This window comes from Notamacropus eugenii, chromosome 3 (assembly GCF_028372415.1).
Source record: "Notamacropus eugenii isolate mMacEug1 chromosome 3, mMacEug1.pri_v2, whole genome shotgun sequence".
NCBI classification, from domain to species: domain Eukaryota; kingdom Metazoa; phylum Chordata; class Mammalia; order Diprotodontia; family Macropodidae; genus Notamacropus; species Notamacropus eugenii.
In genome coordinates, this window is record NC_092874.1 from 120814448 (window position 1) to 120841806 (window position 27359).

Genomic DNA, 27359 nt, shown 5'->3' on the forward strand with positions numbered 1-27359 from the left:
GACTTACCATCTCCCCGTATGTCATGCTTCCTACATATAATCCAGCAGGATCTACCCTCTCTCTTAATTTATCAACAACACTGTCAAGTGCCCAAAATGCCTTTCTGTACCCTGGAAGACACAGGCTCCCCAACCTCACTACTACTTCATTCAATTCCTGTTGTTTATCTATTTTCTTTAACTAGAAAAATAATCTGCCTGGGGGAAAAATGGTGAGGATAGGGATCCAAGCCAGAATTCACATCAAATTTTTTTTTCTATCAACTCCATGTTACAAATTAATGCTTCCTTTTCCAGTAGCGGACACATGTAAGCACAGGGTTCCCTGAGGAAACTAGAAGGTTCTTTGACATTTATCTTTTTATTTCTATGTTTGATATTATTTATGGATTTTCCTTTATAGTCTCCATTTCCTAAATACCATTCAATAAAAGACTAAGGCAGTGAAACAAATGGAAACACTGGATTACAGATTCCTACCTTTTCCCTCCAATTTTTATATTTCCCTGGCTTCATGGAAGGTAACTGCCTTCCCTAATCATTAATAAATGTAATCAATGAGAACTGAATACGTTACTTTGATTGTAAAAAAATTTTAATCACTCTATAGAAATCACTAGGATGGTAGAAACCAAGAAAAGTCATCTGACAGAGTTCAAAGCATCAGATGTAAGGCCACATTTTCTTAGAGCAAAGCCTCATCTGACATGATCTTCTTCTTCTTCAGCTATGAAGTGTCGAAGCTGGATATGAACAAACACCTTCCTGAGTCTGAACTCCAGGTGCAGCCCTCTGGGAATTTTACACAGTTTAGAAACATCCTGGTATAAATGTGTATTTTCACCTTGGTTAGTGATTAGGATTACGGCTTTCTTTCTCAGGAAAAATCCCTTAGCTTTTATTTGTCACGTTCTTTCCTATCATTGTTAAATTCCTTATTAGTACATGTTCAGCTAAAATTCCGAAGGCTTTTAAAATAGACACCCCAGGGTTTCTAAGCTAGCACAAACATCTTCACTTAGCACAATGGAACATGAACGCAGATAATGGCACACTGCTCATGGAAGGAGGATGGGAAAGAACAAAGTAGAATCTACTAATATATACACTGCACCAGGGCTCTCTCTGTAGTCTCAGTGCCTCTGATTTACAGTGCCTTTGATTCTGTATGTAACATTCTTGATACTCTGAAGAAGCTCAGAAAAGAGGTACAGTGCAAAGAGGGCTGGGCTGGGAGGTAGGAAGACCTGAATTCAAATCCAGCTTTAACTCAGCAATTTATACATACTGTAATATTATAATGAGAATATATATATAAGTATGTATGTATCTAGAAATCATAAATGGTTTAGTAAAAACTGAATTTGGCCATTATTAGGCATTCAAATAAAATGTGAATATGTATGTAAAAGTACTTTGCATAATTGTTTATTCATTATTATGGAAAAAAGCAGCAAAACTTCTGTAGTTTCCCCTTCTATTGTATTTCACTTGCAATCTATTTTTAATAAACTCTGTATGTATTTAAAAATAGATAAATAAATAAATGTTTACCAGTTGTGTGATGATGGATCAGTCACTTAAATCTGTCTCTCTCAGTTTCCTCAATTGTAAAATGGGGGTAATAATAGCACTTACCCCCCCCAGGGTTATTGTGAGGATCAAATGAGATAATGTTTATAAAATGGTGCTTAATAAATGCTTATCTCCCCCCCCACACACACTTTTGTTTGGATTGCAAGCAATGTTTAGGTTTGGAGATTTAGGGGTTTCAGAGTTGTCACTAATTTCTCCTCTCAGTGGTATGCAGAAGTGCTATGAAAAGTAGCTCAGTATCCAGATGTGCCATTCACCTATAAGTCTAATCTTCTTTAAGCAGAACAGTCAGGTCACTTTTACAGTGGTGGTGGTATTGGTGAATGTTGAGTGAAACTGAAATACCTTGAATGTTTTGCACAGAAGTTCAGTCTCTAGGACCTGGAAAGAGGGCTCACAATGGTCAGGTCTTTTGGGGAAGCTATTTTAGTACCTGACTTTGTGATACGGAATATTTGAAACTCAGGGATACTTTTAATGCTATTGGTTAATTAATATAAATGCCCCTAAAAAGATTATTTATTTTTCTTATCATCTTCTATCTGAAAAATCCTTTCATCAATACTAATCCAGGCACTTTGAGGGTAAAACTGCAGTAGAAGGATCTGACCACAGAGAATACCTTAAAATAACTGGAAGAAAACTGTCACTGACAAGAACAATAATAATGGTGATGATGGTGATGATGATGATGGCTAATGTTTAAATAGTGCTTACTATGTACCGCACAAATGTGCTACACATTTTATAATTACTACCTCTTTTGATCCTCACAAAAACCCCAGGAGACAGGAGTTAATATGATGCCTATTTACAAAGGAGGAAACTGAGAGAAATAGAGGCTAAGTGATTTGCCCAGGGTTACACTGCTAGTATCTGAAGCTGGATTTGAACTCAAGTCTTCTTGAGTCTGAACTCCAGATCCAGCACTCTATCTACTGTACCACCTAGATGCCCCCAAGCTTTTCTAAAAAGTTTTTCTTAAAGAAATTAAGCTACAAATTACTGGCCTATCTGGAAGAAAACAAAGGGTTTTCTAGCAAAGCCTTAGAACTGTGCTTTGTTTCCCATTTGACCAGGCCACCCTTTCAACCCCACTCAGTCACTGGCCACCCTACCCCAGCTGATTTGTGATCTGACCTACCATGTTGGGCTGCCACCCCTCTACATTCACACAGCGGTCAATACACCACCAGAAGTCATCTTCCGATTCTCCTTTCCACGCAAAGACAGGAAATCCTGAGAAAAAAGGACAAAGAGACACCATTAAAGACTTAAGAGGAACCTAAAGTACTAGCAAGAGGTACTAATATCCCTGAGATCTCAACCCTGGCTCTCAGCCTTCCTATAGATCAAGCTCCTGGAGGTTCTATTCTCTCCTCTCTGGTATTTCCTTCAGTATCTCTTGGGGGATTTCCTGCCTCTTCCAGTGCATTTTTGTTCTCATCTGCCTAGAGAGCAAGGGGATCCAAAATGGAGTTCAGTTTCCCTCTAACATTAAACTATACAGCAAAGAAAACAAGTCAGAGAGAAGCCCCGAAGCCTCCCGTCAAGCTGCACTGCCTCCTCCACAAATATGCCTTGAACTTCATTTTCTCTGTGTCTGTGCTTGTGCTTTCCCCTTTGCCTAGACTGTTCCCCATCTACCTCTAGACTTATCAGACATTCCATCCTTCAAGGTCCAGCTCAAGGGTACCTCACCCATGATTCCTTCCTGATCACTGCAACCACAAGTAATGCCTCTCTGAACTTTCCTGGCAATTTAATTGTGCCTTTCTTAGGACATTTATCACACATCACAACACATTGATCATATTAGTTCTTTGGGTATCAAATTATCTCTGATTTTAAATGACTTAAATGTAAGTACTTCTGAGTGATTCAGATTCATCCTTAATCTGGAGCTGTAAATACAGTAGGGATATGCTAATTTGAAACTGGAAGAGACCTTAGAGAAAATACAGTCGAACCCTTTATTTTATAGGAGACTGAGGCCCAGGAAAGTGTTCTGCCTAAGGCTGAGCAAGTCAAGTGAGCTGAGAGCTGGGATTAGAATGATGTCCTGACTCCAAATTCAGGACTCGTTCCACAATGCAAAAGCCTCTAGGTGATGGAAGGAATATGTGCTACAATTACTAATGAAGGCTAAAGAAAGGGACAGATTTTAGAAGGATTTACAAATTTAGCCCCCTCTCGCAAGCTCCCAGGTAAGCTTCTGGAGCATCAGTCCATTCTGTAACCCCAAAGAATCAGCAATGGAGGGCTAAAGCCAGAAGTGAATCTAAGAACCTGGATTTATTTAATTTCCCTAGTCTTCTAGGGACTGAAAGATGGTATTTGTGATTAAATATTAATTTTTCCAGGTTGATCTCTTAATTGCTGAGGCAGAAACACTGAATTTTAAATGAGGGTAAATTACTTCTAGTAAAATTGGCAGGAACAGGAATGTACTATTTTGGTGGCTGACTTTTCAATCTACCTCTCTTCCTAGGAAAGGAATCCATAATGTTTCTTTAAAAGAAGAAAGATGTATGGTTTTCATAAGTGTCCTAAAAATAATATGTCAAAACATCTAACCCTAATCTAACTACTAGTCCAGTAACTAATAACACAACATAAACCAATCTTCAGTAATGGTTACCTATTAGACAACTGTATAGTAACAAGTCAACTTCAGTAAGACAGAAGCAAAAATGAAAGTAAGATCACAAAAAATCTGAGTTTCCCAGTATTCATGCCACCTAGGGAAAGGAATCCTACAACGGGGAAGGTTCAAAACAGTTCCATGGAAATAGAAATAAACCTCAGTTTATAGGCAGAATCTGGTAAAGCACTTATATTAAACAGAGAGACACCCATTCTCTCCATCACCACCCCTAGTCCCACTTTGTATAAGGCACAGAGAATGAGCAAATTTTCCTACCACTTTCTGCGAGAGCAGCAGCCACTTCATTGAGGGTAGAGTAGATATTGCAGGCAGCCCAACGACACTGAGCCCCTAAAGCACTCAGTGTCTCCATGAGTACCTACATTAAGGACAGAAAAAAATCAGAGGGTGACTGAGGTTGGCTCCAAAAGCAAATGGCAAAGGAGACAGGCTGCCAGTGTAAGAGTTTTATATCGGAAACAAAAGTGTTCATGATAAAGCATTCTAAATCCTTCCACTAGGTTCCTTCTGCTAGAGGGCCCTCAACTTTGTTATGTGAGAGTATCTGAGATTTATTTACCAAAGCAATATGAACCAACTTGAAAAAAGTTAATAGAATTACAATTTATCTGAATGGCTATGAACAAGGGGCATTACGTGTAAGGTGAGGGTTCAACATGGAAGAGAAGAGGAAAGAAAGCAGGAAGGAGAAGGTGAGGGAAAGAGGAACAAACACCGTTTTATCCCCATGATTGGGAAACCCTACAGACATTCCCTGGAGTTCTACCTAAATTCATTTGTCAGCATTTCCATAAAGATAAAGGCTTTTAATTAATGTATTACATTAACCATGGCTCAAGGTACTCTCTATTCCATATAATGACAACCACTCAGAGACTTGGGCTAGCAGTCAGTACCTTCCATTATGGCTATAATTACTTAACACCAAGTCTATAATCCACCAGAGGTTCTTAACCTGAGGTATGTAAACTTACTTTTAAAAATATTTTCAGAAGTATATTTCAAAGTAACTGATCTCGCTTTTAATCTTAAGTATTTCATTTTATATATTTAAAAACATTATTCTGAGAAATCTTCATTTCTCAGGCTTCCACAGACCTCATTAGACATCAAAAAGCAGTCTATGCCACGACACAAGAACTCTTTGTCTAGACAATACACTGGCAATATTGGAGACATGTGGAGATACAGCTTCACAGATGACTCCATCCTCATATCCCCAAGAGATTCCAGATCGTCCTTCAGTAGATCACGTCCTCTTTATAGAGGGAGAAGAGACTCACCGCTGTCTGGGCAGTGATGTGAGTGCAGCCCACAATCTTGGCTCCAGCCAAGGGTTTTTCTCCCTGAGCTCTCTTCCTCAGAGCCATCAGTGCTGGCATCTCTAGAAGAGATCAAAGCACACCAGAATAAGAGGGTAAGGAATTTGAAAGTAAGGAGAAAAAAGTATATATAAAAGCCTAAGACTTTGGTAAGATTCAAACAAGCACTTATGAAGCATTTACTATGAACTGAGTATGGTGATCAGCACTGTGAGACCAAATATAACAATGACACAGTGCTGCTTCACATTTTCCTAGGCGGATATGATATGTTCATAGATAGATACAAAATAAATACAAAATGATTTAGAGGAAAGACTAGCAACTGGGAGAATGAGTAAAGTCTTTTTGAAAGAAGTGACCCAAGTTGAGCCTTGAATGGAGCTAACAGATTCCAAGAGATAGAGATGAGGAAAAAGAACATTCCAGGCATGAGGGACAGTGCCTGAAAAAGGCACAGAGGCATCAAAGAGGATGTCCTAAGAAGCAAATGGCAAGAAGTTTGTACAATGCTCATGGGGGGGAGTAATACATAATCAGCCTGAACGGAGAGGCTGGAACCATCTTGGGAAAGACTAAATGTCAGAGCTGAGCTTGTATTTAATCTCAGAGGCAGCAGGGAGCCACTGAAGCTTCTTGAGAAGGGGAGTGACAAACATTAAGCATTATTTAACCTGGGATCCTCAGCTGAGAAGTTTCTCCATGCTCCAGAGTCCTAATTCTGTCTAGTCTTTCCCTCCTTTCTTCTTGGGAGTTAGGGGTGGGGAAGGACAGGAGGCTCCCTCTGAGTACAAATGTTCACCTTCTTCCAGAAGTACTCTCTGAACAGATCTCTTTCACTCCAAGTATTAAGCTTCACTCTGACCTCAATAGTTTGGACAAAGGTCAAAGGTAGACTTGGGTACTGAGCTTAGAAAGCATTTGCCTTCTTTACCTTGCTCTGCAATCTCAATCTCTCGCCGGCCAAACTCTGCCTGCTTGATGTTCTTGACACAGAAGTCACCACTACCCTTGGAGTTCTTCTGCTGTTTGTCCCGTGGGGAAGTCTCATCATCAGAGCTGTCTGTGTATGAAGCAGCTAGAGAGAGAGAAAAAGGCAACTTCAGGGGGGAAATTCTTTTCTTCTTAGACCCTCCAAAGCATAGCATCAGCTGGTGCCAGTAATCAATATACCAATGATTCCCAATCACATTGTAATCACCCAGCTTCCTGTACAGTTAGACATCTGTCAAACACATAAAGGGGGAAACCAGAGTTGCCTTGATAACTCGCTGGAGAAGAGCAATCACCTACCCTGCAGAAGGAGGCAGCTAAGACAGAAGTCTAGGGAGCTAAAAAGGCAGTTCCTTATGGTGGCATTGGCTGAATGGTTCACAATCAGAAAGAGAGATGCATTATGCCACTTGTTTTATTAAACACTTGGTTCTGACAGAAATTAAAGTGATTCTTATTCAAGGACCCTCTGAGTAAAGATTCAAATGCAACCATAGCCATTAATGCTCAGGTGTCTAGAATCTCAGTCATACTTCCTTGGCTGCTATTTGGACAGCAGATCTAGTTGCAATGCAAAGTCCAATACCTATAAGTTAGAAAATAAATAATCCCTGGACAAAACATCCAGTGTCACGCAAAAAGGGCTCAGCTGGCACCACTCCCCCTCACTAAATATAATTAAGTTGAATCATGCCTGTTGATAAACACCAACAGTAAAGAATTCAAGGTGCGTTCCCCTCATGCTGACCTTAGTTTATTCTGGATAAAGATACTCTAGATATATTCAATGAGGCAGATTTTCTTCTCTTTGGATCTGATCAAGTAAGCATATGGTAATGTGTATTAATATTAATAACAATAAATGTAATAGATCTTTTTTGGTCAGGGAGGTGAGAGAGGGAAGTAAGGAAGGTCTGGAACTTTGATTATACTAGTGTAAAGTCTGAAAACTCTCTTCACTATCCCAGATCAGCAACTCTTGAGAGTTTAAGAAAGTTGTCTGGGACTTTCATAGGTGAAATAACTTGGCTCCAGGCACAATGGTGTATGTTAGTGGCAATATTTGAACCTGGGTCTTCATGATTCAAAGTCTGGCACTCCATTTGCAGTAATAGAGGCTGAAGGAAAAAGGATAAAAATCTCTTCTGAATTTTATATTGACTATGAATCTGGGGCTACTCTGTCTAGTCATTTTCCACTCTTCTTAGTGTTCTCAGTACTTGCTAATCATTTAAGTGACTTTTCACATAATTCTCCCCTTCCCTGCTCAGTGCCTATGTTTCTGGGGATAGCTTCTTTCTATCCGGCCTTCAAGTGTCTATGTGGTATCATATGCTTCCCAAAGGAAAATGTGGCATGATTCCAGAGGAAGGGAGAGCTGTAAAAGCCTGGGATTCTTTGGGTCTGTGGGGCTCTAATCCGATTATATTCAGAGTATTAAGGTACTGCTGGAATTTCTGTTCAGAGGATTCATCACTAGTTGGGCTAAAGAAGGCAAGTCTGACCCTGCCCAACTGAATCAAGTAAGGCAGTCCAAAAGATCTGAGCAGCAGGGGGCCAAGCGTTCTTTCCAGGGCTGGAATGCTGCCCTAGAACAAAGTCCCAACATGAGGCAATGAGAAAGATCTTGGACAACAAGGTGGTGAGGGGATTAGCAAGTCCCAAATGAGACTTTTCTTCTTGAAAGGAGCGAATCTGGACAAAAAGTTTGAAAACCTCCCCCCTCTTCCCCTCCTTTCACCTTTCTTGGGTGAGTGAGAGCTCAAAGTACCTTTGGCAACAGAACTTAGAACTGCCTGAGGGCAGTCATCTGTCTTGCAGATCAAAGCTCAGGAGCAGTTTATGACAGAGGTTTGTCTCACCTGGGAGGAGATGGCTAATAGTTTTGCCTTCCCAGCAACCCAGAACCTGAAGTACAAGATAGTACTCTCAAATGGAATTACCATGTGCACACAGATGTTCAGGACCCCAAATCACTGCTTAGGGTCCCTGATTTAAAGCTGGGAAGTACCTTCAAGGCTATCTAGTCTTTACTTCCTTTTCTTTTTAAACAGTTAAAGAAACTGAGAATCAAAAAGGTTATGTGACAGACTCACTATCACAAATATTAAAGTGTCAGAGGTGGAATTTAAACCAAGTGTTCCTGATTCCCAATTTGGAACTCTTTCTCCCGTAACACAAATTCTAACTCATTTCTTGTTCAAGAGATTAATTCTCTACCATATAAAATCTGAAGTACTATCAGTTATAAGGTTCTAGAACAAAGGTTCTTAATCTTTTTTTGTGTCACAGATTCCTTTGGCAGTCTGATAAATCCTAAGGATCCCTTTTAAATACATAAAATGAAATACGTAGGATAAGAAAAGAAACTAATTATATTGAAATGCAATGATCAATTTTATTTTTAAGTTCACAAACTCTAGGTTAAGAACCCCTTCTAGAGGCATCAAAGTATAGCAGAAAAAATACTGGATGTCAGAACACCTGAGGCTCTAGTAATGGCTACATTATTAATTAGCCGTGTGACTCTGGGCAAGTCTTTTACAAAGCCTTTGGATTTCAGCAAATTTATCTGTAAAATGAAGGGTTTGAAAGAGATGATCTTGAAGGTCCTACTGAACTCTAAGACTCTATTTCCTATGAATGGAAAAGGAACTAGGTATCTGTCATGCTAACCAACAGCTAGCTCCTTTCAGTTTTATAGGTACCTGATTGGTAAAATGACCTATCCTCAGTTTACCTCTAAAAAGACAAAAGTAGTTCCTTCCTATCCCTTTCCACTAAAAGAAAGTCAAACAGAGATGAGAAAATGACAAAAGGATCAGCCTTTTAATAATGTAATAATATTACTAGAAGCCACATCCTTATTTGACAACTTTCTTATTTCTTGTTTGACAAAGCACACATGAAGGATATTGATCTGTTTCTACTCTATAATGTATTTCTGAGTTGGTTGGTTGATGATTGTACTCTCTGGCTGTGGCCTGATCAGACAGTGTGACCTAGACTATACAAGGATCAACTACAGATACCTGTAATACAACTAGGAGAACCGGAACAGTCTTTCAGGTAAAAGTTCTAGGACAGGCAATTCTGTTGATTTATAGAACTCTCTGTGATTCACAGGATTCTTAGGTCCTCTCAGTTTATAAGAAGGGTTAAAAGTGACTTGTGTGCTAGGTAACACCATGAGGATTTATTTAACTAATGATTTTAATCCTTTAGGAAAAATGTGAAAAGTACTCAACACAGTGATTTTGTTCATCAGACTCTTCTTGGGATTTTATAACAGATAGTCAGGAACTAAAGGGCACTGTTCTCCCACCTCCTCTCTGTTATTAACTGTGGCAATTAATTAACCCATTGTAAAGGCTTTATTCAAAAACATAACAAGAATGATCTGACTTTTTAAAAGTCTGTTCTCTTTTGAACTCAATAGTTGGTTGGGTTTTTTTTTTGTTTGTTTGGGGAAAGCATTCAAAATAGTTTATTTCTACAAAATGCTTTCAAGAACGTATTGAACTAGTCTTTGAAATGATTAGTTCTTGAAATGACGCCCAAATGATGTCATTTAAAAATGACAACAGAATGTAGCTCAGAGTCACAGGCCTAGGCTGGGAAGGGCTGAGGCATCTAAGTGTCCTTCTGCAAGCGATGTCCTGATACAAAGGTTTCTTTTGATATATGTTATTATTATCCCTGCTTCTGGATGGTTCATATGTGGAAACTGTTTCAAAAGTTCTTTCATATATACAAGGGCAGCTAGATGGTAAAGTGGATAGAGCACCAGTGTAGGAGTCAGAAAGACCTGAGTTCAAATCTCACCTCAGACATTTGACATTCACTAGCTGTGTGACCTTGAGCAAGTTACTTAACCCCAATTGCCTCATCCTGGGTCATCTCCACTCATCCTGATGAATATCTGGTCAGTGGATTCAGATGGCTGTGAAGGAGAAGTGAGGCTGGTGACCTGCACAGCCCTCTCTCACTCAAAACAAAGTCAAGTGCAAGTCATGTCATCATTTCTCTGATGGCACGGTCTTCTTCAGCAATGAGGGATGAACACATACACATACATATATATACAATAAGTAAAATCTAGGAATCCTTCCACATAAATATGAGAACATTTATTATAGGCACTGATGTTATAATAAATGTTGAAAGTAGATTCCCAATGTTTATAGGTACATATACATCTATTATTTGTAAAGTAGCAAGCCAATTCAATCTGGCTTCTCAGCAGAAATATTCTCCCTCGCTACCCACTTCCCATTACCTTATTTCATTTCCCAGTACCTCTATGATAGAAAATGAGAAAGATGAGAAGTCACACAGTACATTAAATATATTGAGAAAGGACTAGCACTCATATTTCCAGAGTTCCTTTCACTATTTTTTTTCTAAACAAGGTTTTCATGAATGGTCTTGACAAAAGTTTGCAAGAAAATGACCTGGAGATGTTAACTGACTAACAGCTCAAAGAAGCTAAAAGTGTCATTCAGATGCTCAAGATGCAAATGCAATTGCAGTCTGTATTACTAGAAGTATAGTGCTCCGATGTATCAATGTACTCTTCACTGTAATATCAAATGAATACTATTCAATTCAATTCAATATTTTAAGAGAGATTTTGACAAAATGTGTGACAGTCTCATGAAGCAGCAAGGTTTCCAGTAAGGAAGAGCTCAACAGGGGGATGCTCTTATATGGGACTACTGCATTTGATGAGAGATTCCTTTCAACTTAAGATGCTCTGATTTTATGTCCCTAAACCGAATATGCTTAACAAGAATAGTTCTGTTTGTCCAAACTATCCAGGAGACGTCAATATCTCTATGGACGCCAGCTCAAATTCACCAATGGAACTTCATGAGCAGCTGTGGGCTCATCATAGTATCAAGCCATTCTGTTAAGATCCTAGATGAAAGGCTCTTTCTCCTCCCTGAACATCAGGAAAACAGCACTGAGGACTCTTCCATAAGAATACACTCTAAATTTGGTACAATTTTAATCAAAACTAGAACTCACATTTGAATGGTAAATACTTGTATAATTAATTATTATGATTTTTGTCTCGAGTGTTAAATTGCTCACTTATGAGTTTCCTTCTTATATTTATCAATTCTTGTTTCAGCAAAAAAAATTTAGCTACAATCTTTGGGATTCTTCAGATAAAATTCATGGGAGTTATGTCATGTGCCCTAGTGTTCATAGCTTCAAGGACTAGACAAAGCTATGAAGGGGAAAGTTTAAAGAACACAGCCTAATCAGCTTAAAAAGTACAGCCAAAGAATTAAGTTTCAACTCCACATAACAACAACAACAAAAAATCCACACCTTTTTCCTACTGGAGTGGAGACTAAAAGACCACAAATTCAGGCCACAACTGAGATCTTTAATAAAAATATGAAGTTACTGTGAAAAGATGATTAGAATGAACTCAATTCAGAATTACATATAAAGAACTGCCACAATAGGCTAGGCTACAATTCATTCACTAAAGTGCTGTCAGTGCCAACAAATGACAAAGTTACTTTCTATGAAGTCAGCCTCAAAAGGAACCTACATCTAAAACATTCCTAGTTTCCTTATCCAAATCCTTCTTAAATCTATTTATATTTCAGTCTATCTTAAAGTATCAAGTACTATCAAGTTTATCATCTGCAGTATAAAGTAGAATTTCCTTTTAATCATTTCCTCTCTCAAGGCTTAGGATATATTCCTTCCTATTAATTCTAAAATTCCAGAATTTGAATAAACATGCTGATTTTATCAATTTCTTTCATAATTCTATCAATTTGGATCATCTAATCACCATTTTCTTTCTGGACTAGAGTCTTTTTAAAAGATTCTCTCTATATAAAGAAGTCTTTTCATTCTTTTTATCATTTCAATACCCCTTCTCTAAATCTTCTTCAGCTCTACTAATGTTTTTACTGAAGTGCAGATCAGATCTATACATGGTACTCAAGCTATGATACAAATCAGTGGTAGAATATCCTAACTGATAAAGTTGGGATAATGTTTTTGTTATGTTTATTATGATGACTAAGTGAAGCAATGAACAAATACTTGAGTACTTTTCAGTTGAAGACATTAATATCTTGCATTGTTTTAGTCTTTTTGGACATTTTAGTCTTTTTTTTTAAAAAGCCATTTAGGAACACCTGATCAATGTTTTTCAATAAAGGTAGATTTCCAAGGCTCATCAAACTCATCCACCTGAGTTAATGTTAGTGAGTGTCAATACAAAGCAGAGAAGGAAGTTATAGGTAAAGGAATAAAATAACCCAGGAGAGAGGGCATTGGAGACAAAAATCTTATAAAACTTATTTAAGCTAGCCAGAATATCTTCATTGCTTCTTGGGGCAAGACAGGCTTCCCTGAGTATTTGCAAGTGCACAGGATTTCTGCACAAACAGAAATGAGAGCATGCAAAGGAAGGAAAAATAAAAATCTTAAAATGAACAGTTTTGTTAAGGGCATTATTGACTTTCTAGGTAGGTCCAAAAGTTGTCCTTCCTTTACTAACCTGTCCTGACTCTTTATGAAGAAAATTATTTTATGAGTTAGAAAGAAGCAAGCTTAAAGAAATGAGTTCCCCACCCTACAAACTCCCAAAGATGGATCCATTAATTCCATCTGAAATTTTAGTCTGAATTTCTACTAAGAAGAAAAGGAGGTTACTCTTTCAATGAGGAGCTTACAAGCCCTTACTTAAGTTGGAGTAGGAGCAACATGGACAGCTATATCACTCACCTGAGCTGTAGCTATCAGTAGATGACTGTGAGATGGAACGGGACAGAGAGCGGCGTCCAATCTTGGTGGGACGTTTGTTGAATTCTTGTTTCTGGTCAGCAAATTGGATCTGCTGAGAAAAAAAGTTCCAGTTACATCCAGCAAAAAATATTTCATATTAAGAGAGACCAGAAATCAATCAAAGCAACCCCTTCCCTTGCATGAAGGCTTCTTTCCTACCTTTCAGGTAAAGATGATTTGGATGTTCCATCTAAACTATAGTTGAAATGTTAAGATTTTTGGTGAAGTTAGAGGACAAGTCTCCTACTATAAAATAATTTATTTCTATAAAAATCTAGAATGTCTTCATTGCAAAAATCCAAAGTCATTATCACATATATTGATCATACTTCTCCAAAAACAAATAAAATCTTAACTAAAAGAAACACTTGAAGAATATGGTATTCCAATTAACCAATTTATTGGTCAAAAAACACTTACTATATTAATCTTTATTGCTGAAAGACTTTTAGAATTTTTGGTCTACTTTCCTTCCTTAGTATGAAGGATGAGCATAATTTAATTTTTAATGATTTAGAATCTTGTAGGGCTTCAAGGTCATAATTCTGAACACTGTGATGCACCATATTTTTTACAGAAGATGTAAAAGATTAGGTTGAATGTACATTGCCCATAACATGCCTTAGAAGTAGCTTTTCTGGAAAAAAGTAGCTTTTTGGGTTTTATTTCTTACAAAAGATGAACGTGTGTAGGATCCAAAGTAATACTGTATTTATAAAGAACACCTTGTACTTTTTGGCTTAAGAATCCATCCTTTTTTCTCCTCCTCAGGCTGAGTTCTTTCACGGTTGCTTAGAGATTGTTCCACTATTATCATTCTGAAACAGCTATAAGGGCTCTAGAGATATTGGAGCATAGAAAATGACTCAATACCAAGGTTATTACCACTTGAATTAATCTAGCATTTTTATTTAAAGAAACTTGGTGCTTTCATGTCACCACACTATTCTTTTCAATATCTCTACAAAGTGGTGGTAGAAGGGGTGGTGAGGAAGAGACTGAAATTTTAATTTTGTAGATGGAAACGCTGGGTATGGTGGTTTAGTAATTTGCCCAATGATGCAAAATTAGTGATCTGTAAAGTCAGAAATAACTTTTTAAAAAAATTTATTTAGGGTTTTATTTATTTTGGTGTTCTCCATCTCCCTTCTACTTTCCCATGCTCTGGTACAGTGGTATCAAACTCAAATAAAAATGGGGGCACTAATCCATACATAAGGATCCCTGAGGGATACAAAGGGACTTAGTTTTAAAATGTGATATTATCTATGGCTTATTGTATTTTTAAAAATTATTTCCCAATGACATTTTTAATCTGGAGAGGGGAGGGGAGAGCTCAGCCTGGAGACCCCTCTGCTTTAGTCTACCTTACTGCTTCAGAAAGGAAATGAGGGACATATGATCAAAGCAGCATGGTTTGGTACATGGCCTCAGAGTCCTGAAGACTTAAGTTCAAGATATTAAACCTCTTGGTGCTTCAAGAAACTTTAAGGCTTTAGGTTACAGGAGTGTTCATTTCTATTGGTAGGACAAGTATTCTCACTGGGAGTTCCTTATACCAATGAAATTACAGATACCATCCAAAAACAAGCGCAAAATGAATCCTAATTCAATGCACATTTGTTTCAAAGAGAGTGATGCAAGCTAGGCTTCATTGTCCTTACTTTAGTAAGTTTTATACAAAATTACAAGAATGATAAACCAAGTCTAAAGGTAAGAGGGTCAACAACATGGGTGGACTGGCAATCATATATAGGTGATGGTTCTGGAGACAGAATCTATCTTCCAAACTCTCTTTACGAAGAAAGTCACTTCTTTCTAGATCCACAAGATACAAATCAGCTCTCCATCAATATAGTCCCATATTAAGCAACTAACTAGAATGCTGTTTGCTACTTTTTAAAATGGAGCAATAAATCCTAAATTGGATATTTAGTCTGTCCCATTACCTGGACTAGTTAATTCATCCTAGAATTTGTCATGCTTTAGTCTAGAAACTCAACATAGCACTGTTTAGAAACTTAACTACCACTTTCTTAAACTAGTTTTTATGGGTTGTAGTTTCTTCTTGTACAATCCCTCTCCAGTTGCATAATATTTCCTCAGACCTAGTCCCAAGTTTAGGTACACCTTTTATAATCCTTATGATTAGAAAGGAAAAGAAGTTTAAAATCCAGTTTACTGGTTAGCAAATTGATTCTAGTTGAGACCACGGAATTATGGAAAAAAAACTGATAATGCAAAACTGGAGTCACATAGAAGTTTTGTTAGGGTTAAGTGTTTTCTCATCAACTAAAACCAGAAGTTAATCAAGTCTAAAGCACAGAAATAGATGGTTTTCTCTGTTGAAAGGAGTTATTGTCCTCTAAAGTCCTTCACCCCCAGGAATACAATGCTGATACAACATTTAACTCAAATGCCTACTTTCTGATACAGCAAATACATTCCCCACCCTTCTATGATAACTGATGGTCTCAGTCCCCTCTATCTCCTAGAGTTCCTACCTTCTTAGGATTAATGTTAAATCCAAGGAGTTCTACAAAGTAAAATACTGTTCACCCCTTCTCCTCTAGCTCCAGAGAGTATCCTCTCCTATCAACAGGCAGGGAGGCAAAAGAGAGAGTAGAGAGACACTGATTCCATGCCAAGAGAAAAGCCTTCAGTTAGACACATGAAGAAGGGGGGAAAAGAGAAGAAATACAAGCCCCTGGCTTCATACTAGATAGCAGCAGCAACAAATCCAGCCTCACCTGGGCTTTAATCCCAGAGCCGCCACTGACAATGTACTTCTTCTTGCTGCTCAACATAGTGCTACCACCTACAACCCTGTCAGCACCTTTCCAGTCCAGAGACCCTGGTGTCCAGTCCTTTACACCTTCCCCAACAGAAATCTTGGCAGCTCTGGTTCCAGCTGGATGTTTTTGGTGGGGTTGTTAGCCTTGCCTGGTTTGCCTGCAGCAGCAACAACAACCACTTTGGCAGGAGAACCCCAATATTTAATAAGCTATTTCTGCTAGCTGATCACCAGCCATTCCTAGCTCTAGAGTAGTGGTGGTTATTTTGCTTTTTTTTTTTCCACCTAATTACAAGGATCTTCTGACCTCTAAACCTTAACACCAAGTCCCCCACCGTGGCCCAACTTGCATGCGCGTAACAATAGCTTATTTATATAACCAGGGCACTTTTTGCTTGCTATAATTAACTTGCTAATTAGGTTCCTTTTTAACTACCTCCTCCTTTTCTCCCCCATGTCAGATGATTTCAGTTAACCTGGCCTCATTAGAAAAAAATTAACTACCAAGCCACTAAAACAATGAGGAGATTTATTATATTGCTAAGAAAATGTTTAAAATAATGCCAAGTAATTTGGAAGTCTCTGCCTAGCCTGCATTCCCCTCTGTCCTTGGGCAGGGCAGACCTGCAGACCCAGGCTTTAGCCCTCGGTTATTAAAGTGCTTCTTCAAGCCGGTTGCATCACAATTAAGTTATGTCTTCGCTATTAAATTGAGACCACAGGAAAGCTTCCCTGGCTGGGTTTTTGCTGATTTGGGTTTCCCTGCTCTCATTTGCCACATTTCAACATTCATTATCTCTATATGTAAAAGTAGATGGTTCCCCTCCTTCCCCAGAATTGTCAGAGGCTATCTGTCAACTGACAGATAAAGATGTTAGTCAAGCTCCCACTACCACTTCACGGCTAGGCATGGTATATGAAGCCCCAGTAAAATTATGTGATTAAAACTTGGGGTTCTCCTATCAGAACAATTATTGGAACTATTGGGGAGGGAGGCAAAGGAAAAGTAACACACACACACCACCCCTACTCCTACCATCAAAAAAAAAAGTTGGCTAGAACCACATCTAGAGTCACTAAGATTGCTGCTGGGAACATGGTGAACATAACAGAGAATTAATCTTCAGTTTGCAACATTAAAGAGAGAAGAGCAACAAATTCACTAGACACTTTTCCAAAAAGAAGCAAGTTCATTTAAATACAACTAAGGGGATAGATTATTATTTCTAAGCAATCTTAATTTTAGGTTAAGTATGTAGGCAAACTAGCTTAGAAATAAACTGGTTTCTCTGTGTCTTTCTCAGTTTTGTGGCATTAATAGCTTTGATAGGGACAGTTATACCAAGCTAACATGCACTAGGCTCAATTCTCATCTGTGGCTTCTGTATGTAGGACTATTTTCTTGATTGGCGTCTGGGAATGGTATAATAAACAGCTCTTCTAGGAGTCTAGCTCTAAGTTAATAACGGTAATGCCACTCTGAATATGACCGGAAACTTGTCATAATCTAACAATGTCATAATCTAAAAATGAAGAAAAAATAATTAAGTTAAAATACTGATTTTTACCTACTGACTCTATGGCTTACAGTGTTGGAGAATATACTTCTGATGATCATGACAATTGCTCACTTATGGAATTTCAGAATCATATCAATCAATAAACAATTATTTAGCAAGGGCCTCCTCTGTTTCAGGAACTGTGTGCTATGTGTTCAGAATACAAGTACAAAGAACAAAACAATCCCTACTTGCAAGGAGTTTCCATTCTAACAGGAGAAACAAGCACAAATATAAACAAAGTAGTTAAAAAAAAGATAGTTTGGGAAGTAGGGCACTAGCAGCCAACAAGATCGGGAAAGTATTTACAGAAAATAGTGGAGTCCATCTTAAAGAAAGAGAGGGATCCTATGAAATGGAGGTGAGGGAGCGCACTCCAGGCACCGAGCCAGGAGATTGAGTGTTGTATGTGAAGAACTGAGAGAAGGCCAATTTAGCTGGATCATAGAGCACAGAAGGTGGAGTAATGCCTAATGAGGCTAGAAGGATAGCCTGAGGCCAGGGCTTTAAAAGCTAAATGGAGGAGTTTACATTTTATCCTACAGGCAACAGGCAGTCACTAGGATTCATTGAGGAGAGAAGTGACATGGACAGATCTGAACTTCAAGAAAATCACTTAGGCAGCAATGCCTAAGACGAATTAGAGTGGGGAGAGACTTGAGTCTAGGAGTCCAATTAAGAGGCTGTTGTAATAATCTAGGACAGAGGTGTCAAATATGCTGCCTTCCAGTGGTATTTGAACCAGATAAAAAATGTAATTGGGAAATATTTTACAAGATAAATAAAAATGTAACAAAAGACAGATAACATTCATTAGTTTCAAAACTAAGTAATTATGTGGTCTGCAGGGATCTTTATATACAGATTAGTGGCCCCTTTACTATTAAGTTTGACAGCACTGATCTTGGCAACGAAGGCCTGAACTAAGGTTCTAACTGTGTCAGCAGAGAGAAAAGACAACTGTTCGACTGGATATGTAGAATGAAAAACCAGGAAAATGCCAACTGACAAACCTAGGTAGGGTAGTGGTACCTTTGACAGAAGTATGGAAGTTTGGAAGAAAGGAGGGTTAGGGTGGGTTTAAGATGTTTCCAGGATACCCAGTTTAAAGCGTCAGTAACTACTCCGTGTAAAGCGGTTTGCCAGGCACTGTAGGTGGTACAAAGAAATACAGTGCAATAGGAAACTGGGGGAAATGTGGGACTTTAGAAAACTTTATTTAAATAATATCAAAAGCACAACTTAGCTTGACTTTACACATTCCAGGTCAATATTAGCAATATTGCTGCCACTTACAAAAGAATTTCCTTATTATAACAGCAACAAGAGAAGTACTGGTGCTAAAGGAGTTGTCGCTGCAATAATATTCTCACCACCAATATTTTAGACTTATCAAACGTTTTCCCTCCAGGAAGACAAAAGGACTTTTCTCCCTATTTTACAATTATCTCTATATTAAACTAAAAATCAGTTTCCTTGATTTACCACATTTTCTGCCTTTACTGTTTCCTTTCAACCTAATATGCTTCAACTGCAATTGCAGTGTTTTAGTTGAGGTCACTGAAAACATTCTATGACCCAGTTTGAACTTTTTGATTGGAAAAACAGATGGAAAGAGGTTTTCTTTCTCCAGTCACATTCTGTTGAATAGGGAGTAACATGGAAGTTTCAGGAGGATCAGTCTCTGTAGCTATGTTCAGGTGCATACACATTTTTGTGATTCTTTCTTCCAATTCATTCTGATTAGGAGAACTGTATTTTGCCATCTCCAAAACTTGCTTTTCTCTATCCTATTGAAGAGTTTCCTAATAATGCAGTAGTATATTTGACCCCAAGACAAAACATTTTTTTCTAGGTTTTTCCACTTACTAGCAATTTGATCTTGATACTGAGGACCTACTATATGCACAGCAGCCTACCAGGAACAGCAGATGATACAAAGAAATACAATGTACTCATGATAATAAAAGAGATGATACAATATAGCATATGACTCTAAAAGTCATGAGTGCAGAAGAGGTGAAAGTCGCTGTAGGCCTCAGTGACCAAGGAAAGGCTTCAAAGAGGAGCTCAAGCTTGAGCTGGGCCCTGAAAACATGTTGTGAAAAAGCGCCTCTCCTCCAAGATTAAGTGCAGTGTTCCATAGGGGATAAAGGACCAGCCTCCTTCAGGGAGGCCTGGGTTCAAGAACTGCCTCTGACAAATACCAGATTTGTGAGTCTGGCTAAGGCACTTCAGTAACTTAACCCTCAGTGTCCCAGGCAGTTCTCTTACAACTCTAACTACAGAACAGTTGCTCTCGTATTGGTGGAAGGAATTTTCTCAACATGCATTCCCTATGCCAATGAACACAGGTCCAGATCTCCCTTCCCCATGTCCTCCTCACTCCTAAAAAATCGGAAGATTCAAAAACCACTAAATTTAATCACTAGGACACTTCTGATGTTACTGGAGTTGAAAGCCAAAGGGGAAAAAATTAACAGAATATAAATTTTGATTGAATGAAATACTGGAATTTCTTGAATTTCCAAGAGACACTGCAATTCTTTGTACAGTTTCTGAAAGCACGATTTGGATAAGCAAGGGAAATATATAATAAATACAAATTCTTCTTTTAAAATATTTAAGGTGAATGGGATCATATCTTAAAAAAAAAATGAAATCAAGCAGAGAGAGAGAAATATTGGGAGGAGAAAGGGAGAAGTTGAATGGGGCAAATTATCTCTCATAAAAGAGGCAAGCAAAAGACTTATTAGTGGAGGGATAAAGAGGGGAGGCAAGAGAAAAACATGAGGTCTACTCTCATCACATTCCACTAAAGGAAAGAATAAAATGCACACTCATTTTGATAGGAAAACCTATCTCATAATACAGGAGAGTGGGGGACAGGGGCACAAGCAGGGTGGGGGGGAGGATGGAGGGGAGGGCATGGGGAGGAGAATGCAATACGAGGTCGACACTCATGGGGAGGGAAAGGATCATAAGAGAATAGAAGTAATGGGGGTCAGGATAGGATGGAGGGAAATATAATTAGTCCTATACAACACAACTAGTATGGAAATCTTTTGCAAAACTACACATATTTGGCCTATATTGAATTGCTTGCCTTCCAAAGGGAAGGGGTGGGGAGGGAGGGAGCTAAAGAAGTTGGAACTCAAAGTGTTAGGATCAAATGTAATGTTCTTACCACTGGGAAATAAGAAATACAGGTTAAGGGGTCAAGAAAGCTATCTGGCCCTACAGGACAAAAGAGAAGACGGAGACAAGGGCAGAGAGGGAGGATAGAAGAGAGAGCAGATTGGTCACAGGGGCAATTAGAATGCTTGGGTTTGGGGGGGGGAGGGGATAAAAGGGGAGAAAATTTGTAACCCAAAATGTTGTGAAAATAAATGTTAAAAGTTAAATAAAAAAAAAATATTTAAGGTGAAATGGTTCTGAAACAAATAGTTGTCCTTCTTGAATGTCATTTTTTTTCCTGTAAAGGCAGTTGAAGCGACTCCTCTGAAGTTAGAAAGTAAGTAGTATTCAAGTTTCTTGAACCTGCTCCAGTGTTTTCTATTATACTACACTGCCTCCCAAAACTCTGACTTCCCACTTCATATTTCTTTTCTGTTTTTCAAATATTTACATGATTACAAATACAGATAGCAGAGAACAAGAAACAAGTGAGAGCAATTGATTGGGTGAAGTCTGCTTAAAGCTGGGTTTTTCCTACCAGAACTATGATCCCAGAACAGTAGTAATAGAAAACATGTTAGAGGAATAATTTCTTCTGGATGTAGTAGATAGAGATTGGTAGCTGCACCTAACAACACAGAATCACTTGAACCAGCAGAACAAACTAACAACCTAAAAGTCCTTTCCTATGTTCCTGAGTGAAAGACAAGAAACAGCTATAATATATAAAAATGAAAATTTAGCATTCACCAAGAAGAAAGTTGTAGTGTCTGTTTTATTTACAGGACAAACACTACTCTCTCTTGGTTCTCCTCATATCTGCCTTATGTTTTCTGTGAGTCCTCTTCTAGATCATCATCAATATCTCGCCTCTTAACTGTGAGTGTTTCCAAGAGGGTCCCAGACCCTATTATCTTCTACCCTTACATGCTTTCTCTTGGTAAGCCTATCAGCTCCCATGAATTTAAATATTATCTCTATATAGATGATTCATATGTGTGTAATAATAGTAGTTTTACAAATCCAAGGAAATTTTTCAGTAAGCAGTTAACAACAGTGCTTATATTGTCCTAGGATGTATAAAGTTGACTTTTGCTTCTGATATTGCTTAAATAAACATTTATTACTTGCTTCCAGCAGAAAATATTGCTCAGCTTTTAAACCAGATACTCTGACTTTCCAACCTCCTACAAGGTCATTTACTTACACAAACTTTTCACCTCAATGGGATTATTTCTACCCTGAGAGAAAAATGGAATCTCCAGTTGGCTCAAATTGTAGAGTGTCAGTCAACTAGTTCCCTATGGAAAAGTACTGGAGAGAATAGAGGTGGGAGGTGGAAATATTTAAATGTTGAAACAAGAAAGCTTGATGCTGATCCCCCATGTGAATGAGGAGGCATTTCACCCACTGAGAAGAACTAGGGCTTCTTTGAGGACTGTAAACACATCAAAGGAAATTCCTAATCTGATGTTCTCCAAGCTTCCACCAGTACTACTTCCTACATAAGGCCAAGAAAATTCTTCCTATGAGAATACACTAAGGCATAGGGTCTGCAGCCAAAATCCTCCAACGACTAATGAAGAGTTAGTGTGAGGGCAGTGGGTTTGCCTTGCCAAATTGTGTGACTCGGCCTCCCTACATATGCTCCTGGCCTACTTCTGAGAAAAAGAGACTGTGAGTATTGCCTGCTCTATGTGGCCCAAGTCCCTGCTTGTTGAGGGTGGCTTTTTGGCAGATCCCTCTTTGCTTCTGCACATTCTGACCCTTAGCAAAATAGATGGGAGGGTTATGATGCTATTAGGAGTCTCCGCTAAAACCTTACTACTCAAAGAAAGAACCTTTCTAATTCCAAAAGTCTGTGTTCCCATGATCTAAGATACATCTTTCTATCCAGAGAGAAAGGAATAACTTCAGGATAAACTTTACCATGTTAATATGTTATCTAGAACAAAGAAACTAAACATGCTAAAATTTCCCCTTGTTCAAAATCCTACCCAGTGTAGGAGCCCCCTGGGAGTCTACTTCTAGAGACTAAAAGATACTTTAACACTTTACCACTAGGCAATCCAATATAGATAGGCAGAGTGAAACGTGGTGGCTGGCTTGGTGGAAAGTAGTGGCAGCAGATCAAAGCATTTCAAGAATGGTTTGGTAGGCCTGAACAAACCAAATAATTTTAACATCCTGTGTAGAATCTAGATTACTTGGGCCAAATTGGCTAATCTCTGGTACATCAGTCAGCACATGGAAAGAGTGTATTATAAAAGTTGAACCTGAAATTCCTTCTTCATTGCTACCTAATAAAGTTCAGAAAATAAAACTCTCCTTGAATTTTTCTGAAGGGCTGGAGATAGGGAAATGAGGAAAAGAATGCTATAAATGGGAAAACATTAAATTGAAGTAAAATTAATACATTATCTAGAATGGTATTTATGATAGCTAGCATTTATATAGGACTTTAAGGTTTGCAAAGTGCTTTATATATTTTAACTGATCTGTTCCTCTCAACAATGTAAGGCAGATGATATTATTATTCCCATTTTACAGATAAAGAAACTAAGGTTGAGAGAAGTGCACTCAGAGTCATACAACTGGCATCTGAGACAGGATTTGAGCTCAGTTCTTATCATACTTACCAAACATTATCACTGACAACAGGAAGAACTCTGAAGTTCTGTGAAGTTCCTCTCTGATGCTTAAAACTTTGTTGTATAGTAATACATTGTCAGCATACTATCATGCACAGATATGAATTGAAAAAGAGTAATTCCTACCTTATGTCCAAAGTTTTATGAAAAAAAAAGCTAAGCTAAGAAAAAAAAGTTGAATTTCTTGACCATATCACTATGAAGTTCAGCATGAAGTAGTATATTTTCCTTTTCATTTTCCTTTTGAAGTACCACATTGGCTATTCTGCCATTTACTGTAAAGAGTTAGTTTTTCTAAATGTCCACAGCAGAAAACCATAAGGTTTCACTAGAATGGCAACTGGCTGTTATCTCAAAAAGCTCCCTAGGTAAGAAAATTCATGATAACTAATAAAATTTGACACTGAATTCCTTTTTAGGACCAGGTTTCTTTAGTGAAGAAGGCAGTATAATGGCTAAATCAGTGTAAATGGTTAAAACATTATTTCCTGAATCAAGAAGAGTATAATTTTTTAATAAAGGCCTTCAAAAATACTTTATTATGAACTAGTGAATACAGTGAGTACTCTAAAAGCTACTCAGCCCCAGAAAAGGCCAATAAACAATGGTCATAATAACTTTACCAAAATGTAGCTTCCTTATGACTAAATTAGAAGACTAGTAAATGGGGTTAAAGTTCAGTAAGAACTTGTAGTTTTGAGTGAATGTGCTCAGTAGGTGAGAGAACAGGACCTTATTCCTACAGCAATAATAGTTACTGGAAAACTTTTACTGATCCATTTTTCAAAAATGCTGGCCTACTTATATTAATCCTTCCCTAAGGTCCCTTGAAAGATACCCAAAGATTAATTCCTCAAAGTAGGGGAACAAAGGAAGAGAGGGACTTCATTTGGCTTTTCAAGCTAGAAAGCTTACACTAAAATAAATAAATACAGGATCAAAATTTCCAAGTTAGTAGTCTATTTTTACCCTAAAACATACTAAACTAAGCCTGAGTTAGGAAGAAACAAGAATGTCTCTCTATCCAAAATTTAAAACTTGCCTCCTCCTACTTCTCTATCACAGTATGTTAATAAAAACTGAGGATAGTTGCATGAATAGGAAGGTTGGACATGGAGACTCATTAAAGGAAACGAAAAAGTTGTATATGGGGTGGAAGGAAATCGGTACTTACCTAATCTATCCAAACACCGACTATCTCCATAGTACTTAGATTCTAAAATCCAAGCAAAATACAGTACAAACTGTGCATAATGAATACTCTTTCAGTATATTGATGGTAAGTACTTTTGTTGATAGAAAATATCACAGTGCTTAATGAATTCTTGATTGGCTGAATAGTGCTTTGAATTCACTTACAATTTTTAAAAAATACATGAACTATAAATCACATTCTATTTGATAGTTTTTTTAAACTATTTTCAAGAAATGCACTATGTGAGAGGGGTCACTTGGGGGTTTGGAGCTGTCCAAACAAAATGTATCACTATAAAAAAAATTAAATTTTAAAACAAAAAGAATACTAAAACTGATTTTTTTCTAGGTTCAGCAATATAAGCTTATGATTAATTTGTACATTTGGGTTAAACTCATTTCTCCACAGGAAACTACATTTACCAGACACATTCCAGGTTTACTTCAGTACCTGGGATACAAGTTGGTTTTAAGAATTAATCATTGATAAGGAGGTTAAGAACAAAGGCCCATGAGTGGAAAATTTGAGGGAAGTTTTTCTCTCCAAAAACGATTTTCAGAAATTTTTTTTAATCATTCCAGATACTTTAGAAGGGGTGAGGGGTGGTGTGATGGTACTTTTAGGTTCTGATTTTCTCTCACTTGTTTCTTCTTTCACTCAGTGAGGAATAAATTGAACCTCAATCCTAGAATTGCAGTGCAAAACAAGTAACAGAAATGTACCTCAAATACAGTTTCAGAAATGTCCCCAACCTATCACAGAAGTCAATATAAACAACAGCAGCCAAGTACAGACTTGTTGATACAATCCTGGAGCCTCCCCCATGGTCAGGAAAGAAGTTTAACCCATTACATAGGAAGTAAGCAGAACAATGAATGGACTCCATCTTAAGTTCCCTCAGATAGGTTAGAAATAGTTTACTACATATCCTGGCAGGGGCTAAGTGTTCATTTCCACCTGTCAGAAATGACGTCCCTATCTTTCCTCAAGAAGGAAAAGCAAAGCAGCCAAAAGACTCACCATCCAATCAGGCATAGCAAAAGCAGAGGGAGTGCCTGCATTACCGTCCCACTTCTCCATGGTGTAGGCTTCAGCAGCTAAAATGTGTCCTGATGAAGAATGGAAATAGGTTTTGGATATGCCAGGGATGGGTTAGAGTGGGTGCTTAATCTCTGCTAAGAACTGCCGAACACCTACTCAGGAAGTTCAAAACAGCAGCTCTGACTGTCCCCTGTCCTTCCCACAGAGGTTTCCAATTCAAATGGAGCTAATTAGATAAGTGCCAGACAAGTAATAAATAGGCTGCTTCAGTGGTCAAAGGTTTCTGCTTTAGATTTAAATCCAGAGCCCGATGCAAGGTTCCAAACCCAATGACTGTTCTTCCCACAAGAAACTTGCCCAGGGCAACTCAAACACTCTGCCCCACCTACCCCAGGGCTTACTTTCTGCCGCAAAACAATGCCAAGTTGTCAGACGCCTGCCTTCTTTTTTTCTTGGGTGTCACTTCTCCCCCGCCCCTTGGGACACGTCACTGGAAGAGCTGATACCAAGATCAATAGGATCAAGGTCAACAAGGCACTCACTTCTCAAGAGCTACTTGCTTTGGGTTGGTGTGGCAAATTCGCAGCCTCCTTAAAATTAGGAAGTGTGTTCCAGTTAACAATGAAATTCAGAATGTCCTGAAGGAGGTAATGATGCCCACACCTGCTCACAACTAGGGCCATGACACCAACTTGAATATCTCTCAAGTTAACTTTAGATGGGGAGTTACAGATGGAGTCAAGGGAAGCTTTGTGGCAAAATCCAGGAATATAGCAGGCTTTAGAAAGTAGGATGGGACTTTTAATACCACAACTCCCTCTGCTGGCTCCTTTAGCTATGTACACACAAGCAGCCTGGCTCTGATAATGCTGTACAAGTACAGCCAGCCCTCTTTGAAAGCAGTTATAGGAAGCAGCAAAGCTTTAGTGAAACAGAGTCTCCTAATTAGAACTAGTATTGTTTCAAGTGACTAGGTTACTCAACACTGGGTTTTTGTCAGTTATTCTAAGTTTCAGAGAGAAATAGCATTTCCATATAGCAGAGCATGTGCCATGATTTCCAGATGAACTATATCCTCTATAATCGTCTTTTCCCCAACTCTCCAATACAAGTTTTCTTTCTGCATTATTTTAAAAGGAATCTGATACAAGACACCTTGTCACATAATCCATTATTTTCTGTTCACTTATTTCTAAAAGACTTTATCACGGAGGAACTAATTGCCCCCTTAAATGCTTAGGAGGCCAGGAACTCTGCTATGCCTAGGATTGTGCACCATTTCTCTAGGACTAAAACAACCTACAAAGATCAAGTGTCATTACAAGATACATCAATCTGCTGGAGAAGCCTGGATAGGCCAGGGCTGGGGACCAGCGTGGCCTCAGTTGAAGGCGAAGGCAGGTATTCTAGAGTGTCAGAGTGAAATGTCTGGCTATTGGGTTCTAGACAAAAGAACCTAGAGGGAAGGCACTAGAGTGGGAGAACAAAAAAAAAAGGGTCATAATGCAGGTGGGACAATAGGTCATAATGCAGGCAAAGAG

General features: G+C 38.3%; 1 protein-coding gene across 9 annotated transcripts in view; it reads right to left on the bottom strand.

The window, feature by feature from the left end:
- AHCYL2 (adenosylhomocysteinase like 2) overlaps positions 1-27359 on the bottom strand; it is a 154989-nt gene that overhangs the window by 23199 nt on the left and 104431 nt on the right. For 4 of the 9 annotated variants that reach the window (XM_072652774.1, XM_072652778.1, XM_072652776.1 and 1 more), the window contains 5 exons: positions 13342-13450; positions 6521-6664; positions 5548-5648; positions 4520-4622; positions 2741-2835 (listed from right to left, as the gene is read on the bottom strand). In XM_072652774.1, coding sequence (XP_072508875.1) covers positions 2741-2835; positions 4520-4622; positions 5548-5648; positions 6521-6664; positions 13342-13450 — 552 coding nt within the window. Of the gene's footprint in view, positions 1-2740; positions 2836-4519; positions 4623-5547; positions 5649-6520; positions 6665-13341; positions 13454-16151; positions 16656-27359 lie in introns of those variants that run through there. The other 5 variants (XM_072652773.1, XM_072652777.1, XM_072652779.1 and 2 more) reach the window with 2 other exon arrangements.